Source organism: Balaenoptera acutorostrata, unplaced genomic scaffold (genome assembly GCF_949987535.1).
Source record: "Balaenoptera acutorostrata unplaced genomic scaffold, mBalAcu1.1 scaffold_748, whole genome shotgun sequence".
Classification (NCBI taxonomy): Eukaryota; Metazoa; Chordata; class Mammalia; order Artiodactyla; family Balaenopteridae; genus Balaenoptera; species Balaenoptera acutorostrata.
The window spans coordinates 119,204-140,604 of record NW_026645824.1 but is presented as its reverse complement, the minus strand read 5'-3'; the positions used below and the strand labels follow the sequence as shown (position 1 = coordinate 140,604).

At 39.5% G+C, this 21,401-nt stretch overlaps 1 protein-coding gene across 1 annotated transcript in view; it reads right to left on the bottom strand.

The window, feature by feature from the left end:
• Window positions 1-13,064: 13,064 nt before the first annotated feature.
• Window positions 13,065-21,401, bottom strand: part of LOC130706709 (ELKS/Rab6-interacting/CAST family member 1-like) — a 124,554-nt gene continuing 116,217 nt past the window's right edge. The window contains 1 exon segment of the mRNA XM_057539413.1: window positions 13,065-13,346. Within this exon segment, the coding sequence (XP_057395396.1) occupies window positions 13,325-13,346 (22 nt within the window). The 3' untranslated portion in view covers window positions 13,065-13,324.

The window sequence follows — 21,401 nt, the reverse complement described above, 5'->3', positions numbered from 1 at the left end:
ATATTGAATATATTCAATAGTTCCCTGTGTTATACAGTAGGACCTTATTGTTTATCCATTCTCTATATGATAGTTTGTATCTGCTAATCCGCAACTCCCAATCCATCTCTCCCCCACATCCACTTCCCCTTGGCAACCACAAGTCTGCAAGTCTGTTTTCTATGTCTGTGAGCCTGTTTCTGTTTCCCAGATAAGTTCATTTGTGTCATATTTTAGATTCCACATATAAGTGATATCATATGGTATTTGTCTTTCTCTTTCTGACTGACTTCACTTAGTATGATAATCTCTAGGTCCATCCATGTTGCTGCAAATGGCATTATTTCATTCCTTTTTATGGTTGAGAAGTATTCCATTGTATATATGTACCACATCTTCTTTATCCATTTGTCTGTGAATGGACATTTAGGTTACTTCCATGACTTGGCTATTGTGAATAGTGCTGCTATGATAATTGGGGTACATGTGTCTTTTTGAATTATAGTTTTGTCCAGATATATGCCCAGGAGTGGGATTACTGGATGGAATCATTATATTATTTATGCCTTCAAACTTCCATATTAGAAGCACATTAATTGCATAATACATACCCATAAAATGGCCACAATGAAAATTGCTGACGATACTAAAAGCTGTTTAAGCCATGGAGCAACTGGATCTCTCATCCACTGCTGGTGGGAGTGCAAAATAGTACAATCACTTGAGATATCAGTGCAGTATTTTCTTTTATACTATTATATCACACAACAATTGATGCAACTTTCCCACTCAAGATAGTTGCTTTTCAGGAATAAAAACTTACATTCAAAAAAAAAAAAACTTACATTCATGAAAAACTGCAGGTAGAAATGCTTCTTAGAAGCTCAATTTATAATTGCCAAAACCTGGATGGTACTCCAACATCCTTCACTGCATGAATGGATAATCAACAGGACTCGTTACTACAGTGGGATACCCCTCAAAAATAAATGGAACGTAGTTTTCTTCAAATCTAATTTCAATTTTAACAAGTGTAAATTTACTGTATGTATTGGAAAAGTTATAACATGTAAACAATAATAATATTGGATTGGCCGTATGTTCATTCTGTTTTTTCCATAAGATGGCTCTAGTAGTACTTGGTTGTCTTTAACTTCATTCGAAACAGTTTTGTTAGATTGTATTGTGACAGCTGTTATATCAGTGTCCATTCAAAAAAAACTTATCAAAATTGGTGAATTTTTGTGTAGCCATTTTAATATTAAAGATGGAAGAAAAAAGCAACATTTTCGGCATATTATGCTTTAATATTTCAAGAAAGGTAAAAAAGCAACTGAAATGCAAAAAAAAAGATTTGTGCAGTGTATGGAGAAGGTGTTGTGACTGATCAAACATGTCAAAAGTGGTTTGCAAAGTTTCGTGCTGGAGATTTCTTGCTGGATGATGCTCCACGGCTGGGTAGACCTGTTGAAGTTGATAGCGATCAAATCAAGACATTAATTGAGAACAATTAATGTTATATCACGCAGGAGATAGCCGACATACTCAAAATATCCAAATTACGTGTTGAAAATCATTTGCACCAGCTTGGTTATGTTCATCACTTTGATGTTTGGGTTCCACATAAGTTAATCGAAAAAAACCTTCTTGACCGTATTTCCACATGCGATTCTCTACTTAAACATAATGAAAATGTTCCGTTTTTAAAACAAATTGTGACAGGTGATGAAAAGTGGATACTGTACAATAACATGGAATGGAAGAGATCATGGAGCAAGCGAAATGAACCAACCACACCAGAAGCCGGTCTTCATCCAAAGAAGGTGATGTTGTGCATAGGGTGGGATTGTAAGGGAGTCCGCTATTATGAGCTCCTTCTGGAAAACCAAATGATTAATTCCAACAAGTACTGCTCCCAAGTAGACCAACTTAAAGCAGCACTTGTCGAAAATCGTCCAGAATTAGTCAACAGAAAACGCATAATCTTCCATCAGGATAACGCAAGACCGCATTTTTTTTGATGACCAGGCAAAAGCTGTTACAGCTTGGCTGGGAAGTTCTGATTCATCCACCGTATTCACCTTTGGATTTCCATTTATTTCGATCTTTACAAAATTCTCTTAATGGAAAAAATTTCAATTCCCTGGAAGACTGTAAAAGGCACCTGGAACATTCTTTGCTCAAAAAGATAAAAAGTTTTGGGAAGATGGAATTATGAAGTTGCCTGAAAATGGCAGAGGGTAGTGGAACAAAAAGGTGAATACATTGTTCAATAAAGTCCTTGGTGAAAATGAAAAATGTGTCTTTTATTTTTACTTAAAAACCAGTCACTTTTTGGTCAACCCAATAGTAATAATAAAATCCCGAGTATCTGTATCCGTGAAATAAAGTATATTTTGTATCAAAAAAAATTACTAGGGACAAAAAAGCACATTACCTGATGATAAAAAGTCAATCCACCAAGAACATAGTGATTACAACAGAGAATCAAAATATTGGGTTGGCCAAAAAGTTCCTTTGGGTTTCTGTAAGCTCTTATAGAAAAACCCGAACGAACGGCCAACCCAATACACGAAACAAAAAAAGATATATCATGATATTGTGTATCTTAAAAAGAAAAGAAACCACATTGTACAACCTAAGTAACATAATTTGAATTTGTCAATCCTACCTTAATAAAGCTGGAAAAAAAGAGTGAGACACATCAAAACATAACATGGTTTCATTGATATATTGTTCATAGCTATGAGACAAAGCAAGTATTAAAAATGGTAAAATCTATGTTGTGAGTATGCAGGTGTTCACCTAAAATTCTTTGAGGTTTTCTGTACTTTTGAAAATATTCACGATAAAATCAAAATCTAAAAAAATAACTGACATAACTGAAAGTAAAAATAGAGTAATCCAAAGTTATAACTAGGGACTTCAGTACCCCCCCTCAGGAAGTGACAGTGTTACTCAACAAAAAGTCAGCAAGAATATAGGAAAACTGAGCAACTATCAAACATCAGTATCATGTTGACATTTATAGAACACTGGGTTGACATTTATAGAACACTGGGTTGAAATTTATAGTACACTCCATTCAACAACATCAGAATACACGTTACTGTCAAGCCCCCATAAAACATCCACCAAAATAGAACATATTCTGGGCCATTAAAAAAGCACTCAAGAAATATAAAAGAATTGAAATCATACAGAGGATGTTCACTGACCATGATGGAACCGATTTCAAAGCAATAACATAAAAATGACTAGAAAATCTCCAAATAATTGGAAATTATTCAACACACTTATAAATAACCTATGGTAAAAATTGAAACCCTCAAAAAAAATTTTTTAAATAGACAAAAGTAATGAACATGAAAATACAGCACTTCAAAGTTTGTAGAATGGAAATAAAATAGTGCCAAGAGGGAAACTTATTGCACTATATGCTTATGTTAGAAGAGGAGAAATGTCTGAAATCAATAATCTGAGCTCCACCTTAGGAAATTTTAAAAAGAAGAGAAGAGTAAATTTGGAGGATTGGAAGGAAGGTAATCATAAAAATAATGACAAATCAATGAATTCTAAACAAATACAACAGGGACTTCCCTGGTGGCACAATGGATAAAGACTCCGTGCTCCCAATGCAGGGAGCCCGGGTTCAATCCCTGGTCAGGGAACTAGATCCCACATGCATGCCACAGCTAAGAGTTTGCATGCTGCAACTGGGGAGCCCATGTGCTGCAACTAAGGAGCCTTGGAGCTGCAACTAAGGAGACCTGGAGCTGCAACTAAGGAGCCCACCTGCTGCAACTAAGACCCAGCAACCAAATAAATAAATATTTTTAAATAAATTAACAAATACAATAGAGAAAAGAGAACATATTATGATGAAGTAATATGACAGGAAATAAAATCCCTGATTAAGTAGAGACATACCATCTTTATCAATGGTTACAATATTGGAAAGAGCTGATTTTCACCCAAAATATTTGATTTAATGTAATATAGTTAAAACCATAATGTAATTTTTAGAAAGTAAAGATGTAGATTCTCAAATTCACAAGGAAGGGAATTTTTCAAGGAGAACTAAGACATTTTAGGTGGGGGAACATGAGAGAGAATATGGAAAATAGTAATATACCAAAATAATCTCCAGAGTTCATTATCAGAGGAAAAAACCAAAATACTGAATAAGAATACAGAGGCTCTAGAATCAATCCCTTGTTAATATAGAGGCTTACTGTTTGATAAAGTTGCCATTTCGTTTAGAATCTGCCTGCTTTGCATACCCTGTGAAACTGCACACAACATGTGATTCCATAAAAAAGATAAACCCTGTGGCTGTAAAATGCCTTAATCCCTGATGTCCTTTAGAGCTGTCTAAGCCAGAGATCCCCACGAGGCTGCTGAGTGACATCAACTAGACATGTAAGTTTCCTCACTGACCACCTCCCCTCTCTCTAGTGAGAGTTCCCTTGCCCTTCTACCCTTCTGAGTAGTGATTTCCATGCCATAACCTCTTCAAAATGTCATGCTCCCAGGTACTTCCCCTGCATGCATACTGGTCCAAGTATTGCCTAGTAAACCTTGTGTGTGCTGCTGCCACCTTGTGTGTGGTCATATCTTTTTTCTTGCTCAACCCTGAAATATTTCAAAACCCTTATGCTGGGTTGGATTGGCATGGGAACATGCGAGAAATAGGTAGTCAGGAAGAACAACTAGTCTTGGCTTGAGCCCGTTTCTTCCTCCTACCAGGGCACCTTTGAGGACACTCCTGGGCACGTTTATCCTTCAATGCCTCATCTGAGAACTTGCCTGAGGAGCAATTTGCCCACTAACATTTTTTTCCAATTTACCCAATTTTCTCATTTAATAAGACTTACTCTAGGAATAATTCCTTTCAAGTATAGTTTTATTCAAGAGTATATTTCAAGCAAGCGGACAAAGCCAGATTCTGTTCTGGCGTCTTTAAGAGTCAATGACATAATAAAAAACAGTGGGGCGGGGGGGGGGGGGAGGTGAGGTTCTGAGTAGGACTAAATCAAAAGACACTAAAAAGTCAATAACCTAATTGTTATAGGAAGGTGGATTGAATCCTAGTTTGAAAAAAGCCACCTACAAAAAGGAAATATTTGAAGACAGTTGGAATACGGTAAGTCCCCTACACACAAACCTTGAAGTTGAGTACTTTCAAAGATACGAACATGGGTTTGCATGTCCAATCATGTAAGTTAGTTCACGTGTCTGGCATACATTGTCACGTGCGTGCATCCTCTACAAGTGGTTATGCTTTTGTGTACTTTACTGTACAGTACCGTATCGAGTACAGTAGCACAGCATCTTTATTTCAAGCCCAGATGTCTGGAAGCAAGTGTAAAAGCAGCAGTGATGTAGCTGGTACAGCAAAGAAGCACCAAGGGATAAAAATGAAAAAAAAAAGTGAAAATAATTGAGAAAGTGGAGGCAAAAAGATGTTTTTTTATGTATTATTTGTGTGAAAAGTATTATAAATCTATTACAGTACAGTACTACATAGCCAATTGTGTTACTTGGGTACTTAGGCTAACTTTGTTGGACTTATGAACAAATTGGACTCCCCAGTGGCTTTAAGGGAAATGTTTTATAGACAAAGTGAGGAAGAGGGTCATGCTGCACAATTCTCTAATTGGTGGATGGTGAGGTAACAGGGTGGTATTTCAGGAGTTAACAGCATCAACTTTCTGGTTCCAGCCACTCTGGGGTCCATGTGTTTGTGGTCAGCATACAGTTAACTTCTTCCACCTGGTGGGAGTTTTATTATCAGAACAACAACTCAAAGATACAGCTCAGATTATTAAATATACCCTTGAGGAGGAACTCAGGTCCTTGACTTTGTTTTCTGGCTAAACTATTATTATTTTGTCTTGCTTGACCCTTTTCCTTTGTTTCAGCATTCTCCCCCTTCTCTTATTAAATTTGCTCTTTGGAACTCCGGGAAGGCCTAGGAGGCTAAAGATTTTCTACAATATAAACATCAGGTGGGGGATACAGGGGTATCCCTGTAAAGTCCCCACAGGTTCTGCTTGGTTTGATATGGACTGAATATTAGATGATACCAAAATAGTCTCAACTTTTGAAGCGTGGTATTGGTATTATGGTTACACAGGACAATGTCCTGATTCTGGGTGATTCATGCTGATATATTTAATGGTGAAGTGTCATGATATTTTCAACTTTCAAATGGTTCAGAAAAAAATTATATCTACATGCAGTCAGTTCTGCTATAATGCTTTTTTGAAAACATGATATTTTTCTGGGTATAGATAAATTTGGAAACAATTTGAATATAATGTAAATTTTATGTTTGCTTATGTGCAATTTCGTCTGCAAGGCACACAAGAGAAACTGGAGTTAACTGCAGAAAACTGCACCCAGGTGAACCTAGCTGCTCAGAAATACACAGAACACATGCGCACAGCTCAAGACACTGCCAGCTCATTCAGTGCCTCTCAGGTGTTATGAAGGATCCCCATATCCATCTGGGTTCTGACTTTCTGTGTGATTTTAGGTAACTCTCCTTCCACCTCTTCATTGTAACTCACAAGTGTCAATACTTCTAATGATCACTTCTACAAGCAAAGGACAGGCCTCTTTCAAGGTAAGGTGCTCTGTTTCTTGTAGTGCTTTTGTATTTCTTAACCATTCAATATAGGTAAGATGCTGTTTTATTAGATTCCTTTTCTTTTTCAGTGTCAGTGACAAGTTTTGAGTGTTGAACCCCACCCAATCCCATTTTTCCCATAAGCCCTGTGGCTTTCACTGTGTGATTATGCATAATATTGGTTAGGAACACCTATGAAAAAGTCTTGTTTAAAAGCAAACTTCCCTGGAGGGGGCAAGTTCCAGCCCACTGGCTGAAACTCATTATGTTCAACCACGTGACCTTCTGCCCTGCTGTCACTCAGGGAAAGGGGGTGGGTTCTCATGAATTGTCCAATCAGGGGCGCAGCATGGGAAGGTGGGTGGGGCAACACTTAGCCGACCACATAGGGGCTCCTGGAGGTGCTCAGTGTCGCGTTTCATCTGCTCTCCCGGTTCCCAGGTGTCTCTCTGCAGCGTATATGATGCTGTGAACTGCAGAGGCAGCAGGAGTGGAAGGGAGGACCCCAGGGGGACCCCAGAAGCCAGGAAATGGTGAGTTGAGGGGCCAGGTGTCCCAGGACAGGGAGGAGGGGTTGAGTCGGAACCTGCTACTGTGGGACCCGAACCCTGCTGCGGTCAACTCCGGAGTCTGCAGACCTAAGTCCGCCCGGGGCTCAGCTCAGACCTAAGCCCCCTCCAGCTCTCAGCGTGGGGGCTGGGCCAGCAGCCGAGACTTCGGGCGTCCTGTCCCATCACTGTGCGTGGTGACTTTGGTCCCAGGGCCTCTCTGGGCAGCTCTGCACCCGCAACCCGTCTCTCCTCAGATTGTGCATTGACCTCGGGTAGAGTCTTCAGACTCTGTGTCTGGTCTTTAAGTGTGGGTGGAGCTTTAGTCTGTGGGGACCCCAGTGCCACCTTTCTCCCCAAGAGGACCCGTTTTCTCCGGAGTTTTCCAAATGTTTGGGGAAGCAGAGTCTCAAATCCACGAACCTGTCGCCCTAGCCTAGCTCTTCCTAGGGCTGGCATTAAATCCATAAATTCCAGGTCCCTCCCCGCCTTCCCAAAGCCAACTGTGTCTCTAATTCACAGCATCATTATCAAATATTTGTCCTCCGTGGTGCATGTCAAACAGACGCAGTATTTTTTTTTTCCAGGGCGGAAAATTTATGCGTTCATTTATTTAGTAATAAAATCAATAGTATTATTAATGGAAATAAAAATTATTTAATGCTCACCATATATCAGGGACTGTGCATACACCTTACACAGATCTCATTTAATCCTAACACCTAATAAATATTAAGCTCACTTTTTAGAAGCAAACATTGAAGGATCCAAGAAGTTAAATTCTTACACAAGGTCCCACAGCTACTCTTTGGCAGAGGGGGATGCGGAATTTTGTCATTTTCCCACAGCCAATGAATGGCTCATGTTTAAAGGTGTAGTTTTTGGTTTGTGGATACTTTACCACGAGAGGAAAGCAGAGAATAACCACCTGTAACTAGGCTGTATGAAATCCTTGGGTGTCTCCCCCCAGGGTCTTTCCTGGGCACAGACATCCGTATCCTATGGGAAGCCCTTGGGTGTAGCTACCCCTTGAGAAATGTTCCTGCTCCTCCATGGGTTTGTCACCCTAAAAAGTTTTATTCACTTTTTAGTCACCGTTTTACAGTAACTGTAAACTAAAGAAAGGTGAATTTCAGAAAAGTAAAATATAACATTAGTACATTGCCTGTGTTAAAATTTGTTTCCCTTTTTTCCTGCCCTTAGCGGGTGTTTCTGAAGTCTATTGCTTACTTTTGGGTGTTTTCGAATGTATCAATAATTCCAGGGCTTAGGCTTGCAGAGCAGAAGTGCTCAAGTATGATTGTTTACAAAACAGTTTCTTGCCATGGAAATAATAACCAGCATCATTATTTTCTGGAATCAATAGATACTTGTGGCTTTTCTTCTTCTTTTTTTTTAACATCTTTATTGGAGTATAATTGCTTTACAATGATGTTAGTTTCTGCTTTATAACAAAGTGAATCAGTTATACATATACATATGTTCCCATATCTCTTCCCTCTTGTGTCTCCCTCCCTCCCACCCTTCCCATCCCACCCCGCCAGGCGGTCACAAAGCACAGGGCCGATCTCCCTGTGCTATGCGGCTGCTTCCCACTAGCTAGCTATTTTACGTTTGGTAGTGTATATATGTCCATGTTGTGGCTTTTCTTGTTGAGCTAGCAGAATGCCTTACAATCTTCATTTTTTTTTCCTTCTTCATTTTCCACGAAGTGTTGTGTTGCTGTCTTTGCATTTGAAGAAACAGTCACCTCTTCCAGTTTTTACTGACTGGCTTTGGGAGAGAAACACCTTCACCATTCAACCCAGATGGATATTCTGAGCTTCTCTCAGGCTTTTTCTGTGGATGCCCACTTCATGCCTCTTGTTCCCTCTTTTGGACAGAATTCTTAAGATTCTATGCCTTTCCCTGATCCCTCACATCCAGGCTGGGTGCTGTGTTTGCTTCCCCTGAAATGCTCATGTTTGTATGTCTTCCCAATCCCACCTAGTCAAGCCGGCTACATGTGTGTGCTTATGAGCTACAGGTGTGTGTTTACTGTGCAGTCTTGCGCTCCTCATCTGGGGGTCACGTGAGGAGCCAGACAGAGGGTGTGGGCTGATGTATATGGTGCACTGGGTGTGCCCATGGGCCAGTTGGAAGCGTCTGCAGGCAGAGTATCCCAAGCAGCTGGTGTACAAGGCTCCTGATGCATTTAGCGAGCAATTAGTAGGGTCTGCAGCCCTTTTTTGGATTTCCAAGCCCTGGTTGGTGTGAGTCCTCATGACTTCCTGGTACCAGCCTTCCAGCCACTCATCCATGCTGACCCCCTTGGTATTCTTTTTTTTTTTTTTAATTAATTAATTAATTTTTGGCTGTGTTGGGTCTTCTTTGCTGCACACGGGCTTTCTCTAGTTGTAGCGAGTGGGGGCTACTCTTCATTGCGGTGCGTGAGCTTCTCATTGCGGTGGCTTCTCTTGTTGCGGAGCACGGGCTCTAGGGCACGCGGACTTCAGTAGTTGTGGCTCGCGGGCTCTAGAGCGCAGGCTCAGTAGTTGTGGCGCACGGGCTTAGTTGCTCCATGACATGTAGGATCTTCCTGGACCAGGGATCGAACCTATGTCCCCTGCATTGGCAGGTGGATTCTTAATCACTGTGCCACCAGGGAAGCCCAGTTTAGTTTTATTTTGTTTTTTAATCCACTGTGACAGGTTTTTTTTGTTTCACTTATTGTATTTAGACCACTGATGTTTAAAGTGATTATTGATATAGGTCGATTAATATCTACCATATTTTTACCATTTTTTATTTGTTGCCCTTGTTCTTTGTTTCTCTTTTGTCTTCCACTTTTCTTCTGTCTTCTCTACCTTTTAGGGGACATTTTACTTGATTCCATTTTTTCTCTTCTCTTAGCATATCATTATAACTTTTTTTTTTTTTTTACATTTTTAGTCATTGCCCTTGAGTTTGTAGTATACATTTACAACTAACCCAACTCCTCTCTGAAGTAATACCATAACATTTCACTGGATGTGCAAATTCTCTCCCTTGCCCCTTGTAACATTTCTGTCATTCATTTCACTCATCCAAAAGCTATAATTAATGAATATGTTGCTGCTATTATTATTTTCAACAAAATGTTATGTCAGATTAATTAAGAATAACAAAAACAAACAATTTATTACCTTCATTTGTTCCTTCTCTAACACTTAACCTTTATCATTTACCTTCTTCCTGATGAATTTCTTTTAACATTTCTTGCAAAGCAGGGGTATTGGTGACAAATTCCCTCAATTTTTTTGGAAGTCTTTATTTCTCCCTCACTTGAAAGATAATTTTGCTTGACACAAAATTCTAGTTGGGTGGTTTCTCTTTCAACACACTGTGTTTCACAAAACTCTCTTCCTGCTTGCATGGTTTCTGAAAAGAAAAGTCCAATTTACTTCTTATCCTTGTTTCTCTGTAACTAAGGTTTTTTTTCCCTGACATTTCAAGACTTTTTTTGTTTTTGATTTTTCTTGAGTTTGAATATATATTTTAGGTGTGCATTTTTAGGGTTTTTATCCTGTTTGGTGACCTCTGAGCTGCCTACATCTCTATTTTGGTATCCATTATTAATCTGGGGGAAAATCTCACTCATCATCGTTTTACGTATCCTGTTTATTTCTTCTGCTTCATGTATTCCCATTTTGTATATGTGACACCTTTTTTAATTGTCCCAAAGCTCTTGGATTTCTGTTCTGTCTTTTTACCCTTTTCTTATCTTTGCATTTCAGTTCAGAAAGTTCTAGTGACGGCTCTTCAAGGTTGCTGATTCTTTTTTCTCACACATTTCCACTGTAATGGTCAGGTCCCCCCCAAAAAGGAATTCTTTATTTTTGTTCTGTTCTTTTGTTTTCTTAAAAATTTCTTTGCTTTCCCTTTGGTTCTTTTTTAGAGTTTCCAGCTCTGCACATGTTACCTATCTGTTCTTGCAGGTCATCCATTATTTCCATTAGAGCACTTAGCATATGAATCATGGTTGCTTTAAATGACTGGTCTGATAATTCCAGCATATATCTGCTACATCTGAATCAGGTTCTTTTGCTTGTCCTAATCCCAGAGATGTGTTGGGGGGGGGGTTTTCTCTCTCTTTTTTTCCCCTCCTTTTTTTGGTTATTTTTTTAGGAGATGTGTTTTTTAAGTCTTTTATTGTGCCTTTTAATCTTTTGTTGAATACCAGACATGACGTACCGTGAAAAGGAACTGAGGTTTTTAGGCCTGTAGTATGAGATTTTAGGTTTATCTGACTAGGGTTTGGAGTTGTTTATTATTTGCTGTGTCTGTCAGAGGCTAAAATATCTTCAGGTGTCCTTGCTTTTGTCTCCCATGTCATCTTTAGGAGTACTATAGAGACTTGTAAATAAGTTCTGAAACATACAGTTCTGTCAGTGTTTTATACTGTTATTAGGTGTCTTCTTGATGTGGTGGTACGTTGAGGGTGGAAAGGAAATGTTTTATAGTCCCATGATTGGGTCTCAGTATGTGACCATAGACTGTGACCTTCTATGGTATAAGAAAGATATTTGGTCTTTGTCCATGGTTCTTAGCAAAGACCTCCTAAAGCCCTTGGAATTTCCCATGTGATAGTAGCATCTTACATTCTAATGAGGCAACTGTTTCCAGACCCATAGATGATTTCATGATGGGGGATGGTTACCAGGAAGAACAAGCTATGATTAGAGGCTTAGAACTTCCAGCCCAGCCCACCCTCAAGCCCCCAGTGTTGAAAACTCCATCAAAACCCCTAAACTTTGGGATTCAGAGATATCTGGGTTGGTGAACACATCACTGTGCTGGGAGGCTGTCATGCCAGGAGAGGGCATGGAACCTTCCTACCCCTGTTCCCCTACTTTGCCCTGTGCACCCTTTCCATTTGGCTGTGCCTGACTTGTATCTTTTAAAATAAACTGATAATAATAAGTAAAGCATTTTTCTTAGTTCTAATAGTCGTTCTATCAAATGAACAAACATGAGGGGTTATAGGGAACTTCTGAATTTGTAGTCAGCCATCCAGAAATGTGTGTGGCCTGGGCCTTGCATTTGCAGCTGGCATCTGACATGGGGGCAGTCTTGTTGTGTTGCAGGAAGGGTAACCCCTTCCAGGGCCTGAGAATGGGCTCCTGTCTAACACTCAGAAATGAATTGTCCAAGGAGACACACATGCTGACAAAGCGAGAGATTTCATTGGGAAGGGGCGCCCAGGTGGAGAGCAGCAGGGTAAGGGAACCCAGAAGAACTGCTCTGCCACATAGCTCAAAGTCTCACGTTTTATAGTAATGGGGTTTGTTTCTGGGTTGTCTCTGGCCGATCATTCTGACTCAGGGTCCTTCCTGGTGGCATGCCCATCGCTCAGCCAAGATGGATTCCAGTGAGAAGGATTCTGGGAGGTTGGTAAGATATATGGACTGGCATCTCTTCTCTCCTTTTGACCTTTCCCGAATTCTTACGGTTGGTGGTAGCTTGTTAGTTCTGTATTCCTTACCAGAACCTCCTGTTGTAAGATAACTCATTGCAAGTGGTTACTATCGTGTCTGGCCAGGGTGGGCAGTTATGGTCAGAGGTTCCCCCAACAACAGGACTGGGCCCTTCAACTGTGGAATCTGGTGTTAATTTTGGTTAGTGGTAGAATTGAGTTGTAAGACACCCAGTTGGAATTGGAGAGCTGGTGAAGTGGTTTCGGAAAACACACCACATGTTTGCTGTTGGGGTTTAAACAAAACAAAACAAAACTCTCAACCTCACAACTCTTTCTGAGGTCCCTCTCTCCCTCAACTTAGGTCAAGCAGAAAGGCTAGAGGAGACTCAAGTTAGCAATTTCCCCTGTTGCCAAAAAAACCTTGGCTCTCTGTGCACTGATGCTGAACAGGAATATGGAGACAGAGTTTTTGGAGGAAAAGAAAGATAGCTTTTAATTCTTTGCCAGGCAAAGGGGAAACCACAGCAGGCTAGTGCCTCAAGAACTGTGCCCTCACTTCCCGAGGAATCAGAGGAGATCTTATAGGTGGGGCTCAAAGTCCGGGGGTGTATGATAAGGATCGAAGTCATGAAGGTCTTGCATTTTTCTTCTTCTTGCATTATTTCAAAACAGTCACATCTGGCGTCAGGCGGCCCGACCCGGTAACTGGGCCTGTTTGTCTCTGGCTTATTGGCCTGTGACCTTCTTTCTGAAATGCAAAAAGCGACAAGGGGTGACTTGTTACAAGGGAGTGCAGGGAGCTTAAACACCAGGTGCAGGATGTAATTTACATCACACAGAGTTAGGGGGTGATAGGTGCAGGATGTAATTCACATAGTGTCAGGTAGTGATAGGTTAGCTTTGTGAAGGATGAATCTAGTTACAGACACTACAGATTAGTAACAGTTAAAATATAGCTAGGAGTGATTAACTCTTTCAGGCCTGTTGGTTTCTTCTCTAGGCTGATCACTGTTCCCTTTACTTTCCTTGTTCTCAGGAGAGGAAAAACTCCATTTCTATTTTTGCTGCAACAAATTCCCCACTGCCAGTTCATTCCCTCCATATCAGTGGAGGAAGGGAAACGGGCATCATTCTTGTCTGGCTGAGGACAAAACTTCAGTTTTGCTCCACTTGACAAACACCAGCTGTCTGGCCCAGGGGCCCATCTATCTCCTAGTTCACCCTCCCACCATGTCAGTTAGGCACTGGTAAAACAGAATCTTTTGAGGACAGGCATTGTTAAGAGCAGAATATTGTGGGCATATTTCAAAATTTCTATTTTACTGTCTCTCCAATTTTGGAGACAGCAGTCGGCCCTGTGATTAATGGTTTGATAGATCCGAGTCGTTAATTTTAAGTTTGTTTGCTTTTTTCTGGTGAGGATTATAGGAGTGTCCCCTTCTAAGCTCTTTACATGCCAGATGAGAATCTAGAAGTCTGACTCCATTTTTTAATGTTTGACTGCTGACAACTTTTAAAGCCTCATCCTTCCTTCTCCTGGTGCCCCACATCTGTACAAGATGACAAGAAGCCCTGGGTGCTTACTTCTTTGGTGCTGGTAAGAGATTAAATCCTTGGTAGCCCCTGCCTTTGTGTGCAAAATCTCACACTAGCCCACCTCCTAATCTCAATTAAAACAAACAAACAAACAAAAAACCTCAGGCCAAAATTTGCAGCAACATGGATGGACCTAGAGATTCTCATACTGAGTGAAGTTAAGTCAGACAGAGAAAGACAAGTATATTATATCGCTGATATGTGGAATCTAAAAAAATGGCACAAATGAACTTATTTATAAAACAGAAATAGAGTCACAGATGTGAAAAACAAACACAGTTACTGGGGGGAAAGGGGGGTGGGGAAGGTTAAATTGGGAGATTGGGATTGACATATACACACTAACATATATAAAATAGGGGGACTTCCCTGGTGGTCCAGTGGTGAAGACTCTCCACTTCCAATGCAGGAGGCACAGGTTCAATCCCTGGTCTGGGAACTAAGATCCCATGTGCTGTGTGGCGCGGCCAAAAAATTTTTTTAAATTAAATAAAATAGATAACTAATAGGGACCTACTATATAGCACAGGGAACCCTACTCAGGACTCTGTAATGACCTATATGGGAAAAGAATCTAAAAAAGAGTGGATATATATTTATGTATAATTGATTCACTTTGCTGTACAGCAGAAACTAACACACATTGTAAATCAACTATATTCCAATAAAAATTTAAAAAAAAAAAAACAAAAAACTCAGGCCAGGCTCCTTTCCTTGTTCTGTCAAGGCACTTCCCACCTACTTAAGAGGCCTTCCCTGCCCTCCCCAGACACTTCCATTATGGAAGTAATAAACTCTTTCATACGTTCTTGGCAGTAATGTGTTGTCAATCAAACCTAGGGTAGGGACCCACCTAACACAGTAGGTTACCATAACAGTTATAGAAGGGGTAAGGTATTGTCAACTGAAAAAAAATATTCACAGCCTGAAAATTGAGAGTTGTGTTTTCTTCAGTGGACATACTGAGGACTTCAAGTCCGGGAGGCAGCATTTCAAGTAACCCTGAGAAAACTGCTCTGAGGAGGCGAGGCGGGGAGCTAGGATATATAGGAGTTTTGCAACAAGGGGCAGGTAGTAGGAACAAAAGATTACTGTTAATAAAAGAAAACTAGGTACAGTAAGTCCCGTGCATAAGAATGAGTTCTGATTCTGAGAGCACGTTTATCAGTGCAGCTTGTTTGTAAGTCCAACAAAGTTACTCTAGGTATCCAACTAACACAATCGGCTATAATAGTACTGTACTGTAATAGGTTTATAATACTCGTCACACAAATAATACATAAAAAAACAAAGAATAAATAAAACATTTTTAATCTTACAGTGCAGTACCTTGAAAAGTACAGTAGTACAGTACAACAGCTGGCATACAGGGGCTGGCATCGAGTGAACAGGCAAAAAGAGTTACTGACTGGAGGAGGGAGAGGAGGTGGGAGATGGTAGAGCTGAAGGATCGTCAGCAATAGGAGGTGGAGAGCAAGCTGCAGTTTCACTCACACCTAACGTTGATGGAACGCTCATTTGCATCTTTGAAAGTTCGAAACTTGAAGGGTCGTTTGCAGGGACTTACTGTATCTCAAGTTAAGGAATATAGCGCTTTTCTATGTATGGGAAGATGCAAGAGTCTGGGCTCACTGAAATCATTCCTTTTTTTTTTTTAACATCTTTATTGGAGTATAATTGCTTTACAATGGTGTGTTAGTTTCTGCTTTATAACAAAGTGAATCAGTTATACATATACATATGTTCCCATATCTCTTCCCTCTTGCATCTGCCTCCCTCCCACCCTCCCTATCCCACCCCTCTAGGTGGTCACAAAGCACCGAGCTGATCTCCCTGTGCTATGCAGTTGCTTCCCACTAGCTATCTATTTTACGCTTGGTAGTGTATATGTGTCCATGCCACTCTCTCACTTTATCACAGCTTACCCTTCCCCCTCCCCATATCCTCAAGTCCATTCTCTAGTAGGTCTGTGTCTTTATTCCCGTCTTGCCACTAGGTTCTTCATGACCTCTTTTTGTTCTTCCCCTTAGATTCCATATATATGTGTTAGCATACTATATTTGTTTTTCTCTTTCTGACTTACTTCACTCTGTATGACAGACTCTAACTCGATCCACCTCACTACAAATACCTCCATTTCGTTTCTTTTTATGGCTCAGTAATATTCCATTGTATATATGTGCCACATCTTCTTTATCCATTCATCCGATGATGGACACTTAGATTTCTTCCATGTCCTGGCTATTGTAAATAGAGCTGCAATGAACATTTTGGTACATGACACTTTTTGAATTATGTTTTTCTCAGGGTATATGCCCAGTAGTGGGATTGCTGGGTCGTATGGTAGTTCTATTTTTAGTTTTTTAAGGAACCTCCATACTGTTCTCCATAGTGGCTATATCAATTTACATTCCCACCAACAGTGCAAGAGTGTTCCCTTCTCTCCAGCATTTATTGTTTCTAGATTTTTTGATGATGGCCATTCTGACTGGTGTGAGATGATATCTCATTGTAGTTTTTTAATTTTTAATTTTTTAACATATTTATTGGAGTATAATTGCTTTACAATGGTGTGTTAGTTTCTGCTTTATAACAAAGTGAATCAGTTATACATATACATATGTTCCCATATCTCTTCCCTCTTGCATCTCCCTCCCTCCCACCCTCCCTATCCCACCCCTCTAGGTGGTCACAAAGCACAGAGCTGATCTCCCTGTGCTATGCGGTTGCTTCCCACTGGCTATCTACTTTACGGTTGGTAGTGTATATATGTCCATGCCACTCTCTCACTTTGTCACATCTTACCCTTCCCCCTCCCCATATCCTCAAGTCCATTCTCTAGTAGGTCTGTGTCTTTATTCCCATCTTGCCACTAGGTTCTTCATGACCTTTTTTTTTCCCCTTAGATTCCATATATACGTGTTAGCATACTGTATTTGTTTTTCTCTTTCTGACTTACTTCACTCTGTATGACAGACTCTAACTCCATCCACCTCACTACAAATAACTCCAATTCGTTTCTTTTTATGGCTGAGTAATATTCCATTGTATATATGTGCCACATCTTTATCCATTCATCCGATGATGGACACTTAGATTTCTTCCATGTCCTGTCTATTGTAAATAGAGCTGCAGTGAACATTTTGGTACATGACTCTTTTTGAATTATGGTTTTCTCAGGGTGTATGCCCAGTAGTGGGATTGCTGGGTCGTATGGTATTTCTATTTTTAGTTTTTTAAGGAACCTCCGTACTGTTCTCCATAGTGGCTGTATCAATACACATTCCCACCAACAGTGCAAGAGTGTTCCCTTCTCTCCACACCCTCTCCAGCATTTATTGTTTCTAGATTTTTTGATGATGGCCATTCTGACCGGTGTGAGATGATACTCTCATTGAAGTTTTGAGTTGCATTTCTCTAATGATTAATGATGTTGAGCATTCTTTCATGTGTTTGTTGGCAATCTGTATATCTTCTTTGGAGAAATGTCTATTTAGGTCGTCTGCCCATTTTTGGATTGGGTTGTTTGTTTTTTTGTTATTGAGCTGCATGAGCTGCTTGTAAATCTTGCAGATCAATCCTTTGTCAGTTGCTTCATTTGCAAATATTTTCTCCCATTCTGAGGGTTGTCTTTTGGTCTTGTTTATGGTTTCCTTTGCTGTGCAAAAGCTTTGAAGTTTCATTAGGTCCCATTTGTTTATTTTTGTTTTTATTTCCATTTCTCTAGGAGCTGGGTCAAAAAGAATGTTGCTGTGATTTATGTCATAGAGTGTTCTGCCTCTCTTTTCCTCTAAGAGTTTGATAGTGTCTGGCCTTACATTTAGGTCTTTAATCCATTTTGAGTTTATTTTTGAGTATGGTGTTAGGGAGTGTTCTAATTTCATACTTTTACATGTACCTGTCCAGTTTTCCCAGCACCACTTATTGAAGAGGCTGTCTTTTCTCCAGTGTATATGCTTGCCTCCTTTATCAAAGATAAGGTGACCATATGTGCGTGGGTTTATCTCTGGGCTTTCTATCCTGTTCCATTGATCTATATTTCTGTTTTTGTGCCAGTACCATACTGTCTTGATTACTGTAGCTTTGTAGTATAGTCTGAAGTCAGAGAGTCTGATTCCTCCAGCTCTGTTTTTTCCCCTCATGACTGCTTTGGCTATTTGGGGTCTTTTGTGTCTCCATACAAATTTTAAGATTTTTTGTTCTAGTTCTGTAAGAAATGCCATTGGTAATTTGATAGGGACTGCCTTGAATCTGTAGATTGCTTTGGGTAGTAGAGTCATTTTCACAATGTTGATTCTTCCAATCCAAGAACATGGTATATCTCTCCATCTATTTGTATCATCTTTAATTTCTTTCATCAGTGTCTTATAATTTTCTGCATACAGGTCTTCTGTCTCCTTAGGTAAGTTTATTCCTAGATATTTTATTCTTTTTGTTGCAATGGTAAATGGGATTGTTTTCTTAATTTCACTTTCAGATTTTTCATCATTAGTGTACAGGAATGCAAGAGATTTCTCTGCATTAATTTTGTATCCTGCTACTTTACCAAATTCATTGATTAGCTCTAGTAGTTTTCTGGTAGCATCTTTAGGATTCGCTATGTATAGTATCATGTCATCTACAAACAATGACAGCTTTCCTTCTTCTTTTCTGATTTGGATTCCTTTTATTTCTTTTTCTTCTCTGATTGCTGTGGCTAAAACTTCCAAAAGTATATTGAATAATGGTGGTGTGAGTGGGCAACCTTGTCTTGTTCGTGATCTTAGTGGAAATGGTTTCAGTTTTTCACCATTGAGGACGATGTTGGCTGTGGGTTTGTCATATAGGGCCTTTATTATGTTGAGGAAAGTTCCCTCTATGCCTACTTTCTGCAGGGCTTTTATGATAAATGGTGTTGAATTTTGTCGAAAGCTTTCTCTGCATCGATTGAGATGATCATATGGTTTTTCTCCTTCAGTTTGTTAATATGGTGTATCACGTTGATTGATTTGCGTATATTGAAGAATCCTTGCATTCCTGGAATAAACCCCACTTGATCATGGTGTATGATCCTTTTAATGTGCTGTTGGATTCTGTTTGCTAGTATTTTGTTGAGGATTTTTGCATCTATGTTCATCAGTGATATTGGCCTGTAGTTTTCTTTCTTTGTGACATCTTTGTCTGGTTTTGGTATCAGGGTGATGGTGGCCTCGTAGAATGAGTTGGGGAGTGTTCCTCCCTCTGCAATATTTTGGAAGAGTTTGAGAAGGATAGGTGTTAGCTCTTCTCTAAATGTTTGTTAGAATTCACCTGTGAAGCCATCTGGTCCTGGGCTTTTGTTTGTTGGAAGATTTTTAATCACATTTTCAATTTCAGTGCTTGTGATTGGTCTGTTCATATTTTGTATTTCTTCCTGGTTCAGTCTCAGCAGGTTGTGCATTTCTAAGAATTTGTCCATTTCTTCCAGGTTGTCCATTTTATTGGCATAGAGTTGCTTGTGGTAAACTCTCATGATCGTTTGTATTTCTGCAGTGTCAGTGGTTACTTCTCCTTTTTCATTTCTAATTCTATTGATTTGAGTCTTCTCCCTTTTTTTCTTGATGAGTCTGGCTAATGGTTTATCAATTTTGTTTATCTTCTCAAAGAACCAGCTTTTAGTTTTAATTGATCTTTGCTATCGTTTCCTTCATTTCTTTTTCATTTATTTCTGATCTGATCTTTATGATTTCTTTCCTTCTACTAACTTTGGGGTTTTTTTGTTCTTCTTTCTCTAGTTGCTTTAGGTGCAAGGTTAGGTTGTTTATTTGAGATATTTGTTTCTTAAGGTAGGATTGTATTGCTATAAACTTCCCTCTTAGAACTGCTTTTGCTGCATCCCATAGGTTTTGGGACGTCGTGTCTCCATTGTCATTTGTTTCTAGGTATTTTTTGATTTCCCCTTTGATTTCTTCTGTGATCACTTCGTTATTAAGTAGTGTATTGTTTAGCCTCCATGTGTTTGTATTTTTTACCGATCTTTTCCTGTAATTGATATCTAGTCTCATAGCACTGTGGTCGGAAAATATACTTGAATATGATTTCAATATTCTTAAATTTACCAAGGCTTGATTTGTGACCCAAGATAAGATCTATCCTGGAGAATGTTCCATGAGCACTTGAGAAAAATGTGTATTCTGTTGTTTTTGGGTGGAATGTCCTATAAATATCAATTAAGTTCATCTTGTTTAATGTATCATTTAAAGCTTGAGTTCCCTTATTTATTTTCATTTTGGATGATCTGTCCATTGGTGAAAGTGGGGTGTTAAGGTCCCCTACTATGATTGTGTTACTGTCAATTGCCCCTTTTATGGCTGTTAGTATTTGCCTTATGTATTGAGGTGCTCCTATGTTGGGTGCATAAATATTAACAATTGTTAAATCTTCTTCTTGGATCAATCCCTTGATCATTATGTAGTGTCCTTGTTTGTCTCCTGTAACAGTCTTTATTTTAAAGTCTATTTTGTCTGATATGAGAATTGCTACTCCAGCTTTCTTTTGATTTCCACTTGCATGGAATATCTTTTTCCATCCCCTCACTTGCAGTCTGTATGTGTCCCTAGGTCTGAAGTGGGTCTCTTGTAGACAGCATATATATGGGTGTTGTTTCTGTATCCATTCAGCCAGTCTGTGTCTTTTGGTGGGAGCATTTAATCCATTTACATTTAAGGTAATTATCGATATGTATGTTCCTATTCCCATTTTCTTAAATGTTTTGGGTTTGTTATTGTAGGTGTTTTCCTTCTCTTGTGTTTCTTGCCTAGAGAAGTTCTTTTAGCATTTGTTGTAAAGCTGGTTTGGTGGTGCTGAACTCTCTCAGCTTTTGCTTGTCTGTAAGGGTTTTAATTTCTCCATCAAATCTGAATGAGATCCTTGCTGGGTAGAGTAATCTTGGTTGTAGGTTTTTCTCCTTCATCACTTTAAATATGTCCTGCCACTCCCTTCTGGCTTGCAGACTTTCTGCTGAAAGAGCAGCTGTTAACCTTATGGAGATTCCCTGGTGTGTTATTTGTTGTTTTTCCCTTGCTGCTTTTAATATGTTTTCTTTATATTTAATTTTTGATAGTTTGATTAATATGTGTCTTGGCATGTTTCTCCTTCGATTTATCCTGTATGGGACTCTCTGTGCTTCCTGGACTTGATTAACTATTTCCTTTCCCATATTAGGGAAGTTTTCAACTATAATCTCTTC